Consider the following 5,042-nt stretch of genomic DNA (forward strand, 5'->3'; position numbering starts at 1 on the left):
TACATTCACAAGGCAGTAAGTAGTGGATGCACCTTGTACACGATCTCTGTGTACCGGCTATGTGTGTGATAACTGATAACACCGAGTAAAATTAAAAACGGACAAATTCTCCGTAGCAGACTCTTGCACGAACATTTCGAAACAATCAATAAATAATACTCATACGGGACACCCTGAAATTTGCATCAGTTGCTTTCTGAATTCGGTCGCGTTAAAATCTCAGTTTCTCAGCTTTTTCTGTTATTTTTTTATTATTTTTTTTTTAAATTCACCAAAAGTAAATAATTAAATATTTTTCTGAGATAATTTCAACGAAGACATCCACAAACACAAACAACGAAAAAAAAAATCTTAAAATTAAAAAGTCGGGGTCAATATTTTTGGCAAAAAGTTAAGAAACTCTGCAGATAATGCATCTCACATAAAAAAACGGACGAAAGAAATTAAAAAGCAGCTCAATTAATGTGATAAATTGAAAAAAAAGAATTCAATGTAAAAAATTCCAGAAAAAAAATACGTCAAAAAAAAACATGAAAAGCACAAAGATCAATAGTAATTACAACGTCATGACATGCTCAAACTAGAACTACACACAAAAGCATAGAAAAAAGAGTAAACAATTATATTTACAATAAAACAATAAAAATAAATTATTTAATGTTTGTATTTATACAGACGAGAAGTGTTATCAGGATGAGATTGTTCCGGTAGTTTTTTCGTGAAAAACAAGTGATTTTTTTTTTGATTGATTAAATTTTGTTTTAGTTACTTTTTTGTGTAGAAAAATATTAATTTATTTATAAATAACTGCCACATTATCGACACTTTTAAATAAAATATAAAAAAATTTACGTAAAACTGTGTCATCAAAGTAGATTAAAAATAAATAATCAGTGTAAAGTACAAAGGAGCGATCAAGAAAGTTCGAAGGAGAATTATTTACTTATACTAGAAAAGTAATAAATTATACTAGAAAAAAATGGCTTTAAATTTCACAAGGCGACAATGGATGACGTTGCTGATTATGGGATTGGCAGATTTTTGCAATGTAAATTTTTTTCTCGATTCTTTAAATTTTTATTAAAAAAAAATATTTAAATAAAAATTGAATTTTTAGGCAATTTGTGTGAGTCTTCAAGCACCATTTTTCCCACAAGAGGTAAGAAATTATTTAATGAGAGAAAATATTAGTCATCTTTGTTTATTTACACGAGAAAAGTGTCAACAAATCGGCGTCTCGTGACCAAACAAGTTCTTTGAACCACAATTCAATGATTTAATACGGAAGAAAATTTAAATCAATTTTTCAATCTTGAAAGATTTTTTTTATTTTTGAATGAAATAAATGAAAATAAACAAGACCTTATCAATTTTTCGGTTACTACATCTTGCATGATTTGACGTGAAGGACGAAAAAAATCTTATAAGAATTTTTCTAGATTTTTTTTTTTTTTTTTTTGAAAATTAAGCATAAATACCTGCGGGATAATTAAGGGTTTTTTTAAAGTCATAAAAGATGTTTTTATGGGAAAAACAGGATTGAACAAAATTTTTCATATTTTTTTTTTAGTTAAACCGCTCAAAATAAAAGTCAATACCTAATAATTAAAAAAAAAATAAATAAAGGAAAAAATAAGAGTTGTGGTGCAAAATTACCGGCAAACTGAAAAACTTAAAATTAAATTTTATTCTTAGTTATTTACAAAAAAAAATAAATAAATAAAATAAAAAATTAAATTAATTAAAAATTTAAAGAAAAATTGCAAAAAATTTAAGTAAAAATAGAATAAATAATTTTTTGTACAATAAAAAATTTTTAATTTTTTTTTAAATTTTTAATTAATTTTTTTAATGACTTATTTTTAAAATTTATGAAAAAAAATTAAAAAATCATATTTTTTTTTGAATGTAAAAATTTATTACTTTTAATTTGAATTTAATTTAATAAATTTTTGAATATTTTATTTCTTTCTTTTTTTTAAATCTTCAAATTGGAAATTTTTTGGATGTTGCCTTATGATTTTTTGTTCAATAATTTTCACCAAGGCGCGCTCCATGATGAATAAGAAAAATAAACAAAAATAAAATATGTTTACATGACAGGTTACAGTAAATAAATTGCAATACAAATCAAAACATAACTCGACCTTATCTCTCCTCGGCAGAAAATAAAGAAATTTAGTCATAAAATTAGTCGCCAGACAAATCCGCTAATTAATTTCCTATTTTTATTAAAATCATATAAAGAACTGTGAGGATCGTCATAGCGATAGTATTATCAGTAAACTAAAATAAAATTGACCCAAATGCGTAAAGTCTATCTCGTCCAACAAATTGCGTAGCTCGAACTACGTCTTAACCGGGATTCACTTGATCGCGATCTACATTTCATTTTTTTTTTTAAATTAAAAAAAAATACAAACAAGAAAGACCTTGATTTATCAGATGTTAAAGCGAAAAAAAAAATTCCAGACAATATTATCAATCTTCGGAATTTTTTTGGAATTTTTTCGGAATTTTTTTGTTTTTAATTAAAATCACACAAGAAAAAAATTATTAGCGATTGTGTTCGCAGTCAATGATTTTTTTTTGTGTTTTATCAAAATCTGAAGAGTTCAAGTTCATGTCGTCGTCGTGCCGATGTACACGTTCCATTGTGAATAAATACAAATTTTATGATGTTTTGACGTTGAGATGTCGATTTATGAGACTAATCACTTTTTGCATCGTCATTCATTCGATTTTTTTTTTCGCAGGCTGAGCGAAAAGGATGCATTGCCACGGAATACGGTCTCGTCTTTGGAGTATTTGAGCTCGTTGTGATGATAGTTTCGCCGCTTTATGGACAGTATTTGAACAAAATTGGGCCAAAAGTGTTATTCAATGCCGGAATATTAACAACTAGTACGTCCGTTATTCTGTTTGGGTTGCTCGATCGCATTCCGGTAAGTTCTGAAAATAATTTTTAATAAGATTTTTTTTAATAAAATTGAATTTTTAGGGACATACGGCATTTATTACGTTGGCATTCGTCATTCGAATCATCGAAGCTTTGGGCAATGCTGCGTTTCTTACAGCGTCATTTACAATTATTGCGAAGGAATTCCCAAATAATGTAGCGACGACCTTCGTAAGTGACTAAAAATCCATTTTTAAAACGTTTTCCGTAATAATTTTTATTTTAGGCATCTTTGGAAACATGTTTCGGTCTTGGATTGATCGTTGGTCCCATGCTTGGTGGTGCCCTTTACTCTGTCGGTGGATATTTCTTGCCTTTTGTCGTACTCGGACTCTCACTTTTCATCACAGCTCTCTTGACACTCTGTATCTTGCCGCATCATAAATTTTCGGAGGAAGAACAGGAACGGACAGGTAATTTTTTTGACTCAAAAAATTTATTTTTATTAATTTTATTCAATTTTTTTAGCTTCTCTCTTCTACGTCCTCAAAATCCCTGGAGTTCTGATTTGTGCACTTGCTATTGCTGCCACCAGTGCTTCGATTGGCTTCATATCAGCAACTTTAGAGCCACATTTGCGACAATTCGAGTTGGGTCCAGTGTTGTTAGGGGTCATTTTTGTCATCAATGGAGGCGTTTATGCCCTAACCGCGCCCGTTTATGGATGGGTATTAGACAAATGCTTTAACCCGAAATTAGCAACGATAATGGGAACGATGTTGATTTGTGTCGGATTTTGCTTTGTGGGACCTGTGCCTTTTATTCAAGCTAAAACGTGAGTTTTTAGTTAAAAAAATAAATTTTTTAATAATTTTTTGTATAAAATCAGGACTCTTGGCTTGGTAATAACGGGATTAGTCCTTCATGGCTTCGGAATTGCAGCTGTTTTGGTGTCAAGCTTTACAGATGCCCTAAAAACTGCCGTGTAAGATTTTAAAAATTTATTTTTTGATGAAATTTAATTTAAAAAATTATTAAAAATTGCAGTAAACACGGATTACCTGACAACATTGAAACATATGGCCTCATCTCTGGGCTCTGGACTTCCACTTTTGCTTTTGGGGCATTTGTTGGACCATCAGTTAGTGGTTTTCTCTTCGATTCTGTCGGTTTTCGCGCTTCCACGTTATTCATCATTGGTAAAAATTTCCTTCTTAAAGCAATTTTCGTTCAAAAAATTATTTTCAAATTAATTTTAGGCCTCCACTTAATTGTTGCTGTGATTACATTCCTCTTTGTCACGTGCTGCAACCAAGCACCCGGCAAATACAAAGAAATCTCATCGACAGATCCTTTACTTACAAACACCGATGATCAAAGTATCGGAGATCATATCATCAAAAAGTAAGTTTTTCTTGGATTTTTCTCTATTTTGACAAGAAAAACTTAAAAATAATTCTTTTTCTTGTAGTGAAAATGGCAGTCTAATATCCAGTAACTCCGCTATCCATATCGACAACTGTCGACCATGCGGCATGGCAAACAATTTACTCACGTGCAACAGTTACAACACAAAACAAACGCATTGGGCGAGGTAAGTTACATGCTTTTTTTTTGCATGTTTTTGTTCTTGAAGAACTCATAAAATGTTAGTTCCTGCAGACTGGAGTCCGGATCTACGGCAAATTTGAGCTTCAGACCGAATTATGGAACGTTAGAGGCTGGCTGCAGTCATCACATTCACGGCAGAGGATATGAAACGATTTCATAGTGAACTGGTTTTTATCGAAAAAAAAATAATTTTTTGTTAAATATTGTAATTGAAAATATTTAAAAATTATACTTTTTGTTTGTTTTAAGAATTTTTTATTAGGGATCTTTTCGATAAAATGAATTTAAAGCGAAGAAATTTGTGTGAAACATTAATTAATTGTAAGAATATTTTGAGATAACAATAAATTATTTGTAATGTTTAAAGTATTAAAATTTGAGAGCTTTCAATTTAATTTTTAAGAATAAAATGGGAAGAAAATCATTTTTACTTCCAAGGTAAGATTTTTTTAATTTCGGAGATGGAGATCCATAATATATTAATTTTTGTATGTATTCCAATTTTTTATTATTTTTTTAAATTATGAAAAAA

General features: G+C 29.6%; 1 protein-coding gene across 2 annotated transcripts; it reads left to right on the forward strand.

The window, feature by feature from the left end:
* The first annotated feature begins 286 nt into the window (after positions 1-286).
* On the forward strand, positions 287-4,841 carry LOC134836878 (MFS-type transporter SLC18B1-like). Of its 2 annotated transcripts, none has more exons than XM_063852149.1 (11): positions 287-1,048; positions 1,118-1,159; positions 2,757-2,945; positions 3,002-3,130; positions 3,186-3,372; positions 3,428-3,734; positions 3,789-3,884; positions 3,947-4,098; positions 4,159-4,303; positions 4,371-4,493; positions 4,562-4,841. In XM_063852149.1, the coding sequence occupies exons 1-11, from the start codon at positions 980-982 to the stop codon at positions 4,668-4,670; spliced, it is 1,548 nt and encodes a 515-aa protein (XP_063708219.1). In that variant the 5' UTR covers positions 287-979; the 3' UTR covers positions 4,671-4,841. The 2 variants fall into 2 exon arrangements, with proteins under 2 accessions (XP_063708219.1, XP_063708218.1); XM_063852148.1 differs by having other exon boundaries at positions 289-1,048; positions 4,553-4,841.
* The last annotated feature ends 201 nt before the right edge of the window (positions 4,842-5,042 follow it).

Source organism: Culicoides brevitarsis, chromosome 1 (assembly GCF_036172545.1).
Source record: "Culicoides brevitarsis isolate CSIRO-B50_1 chromosome 1, AGI_CSIRO_Cbre_v1, whole genome shotgun sequence".
Taxonomy (NCBI): Eukaryota; Metazoa; Arthropoda; class Insecta; order Diptera; family Ceratopogonidae; genus Culicoides; species Culicoides brevitarsis.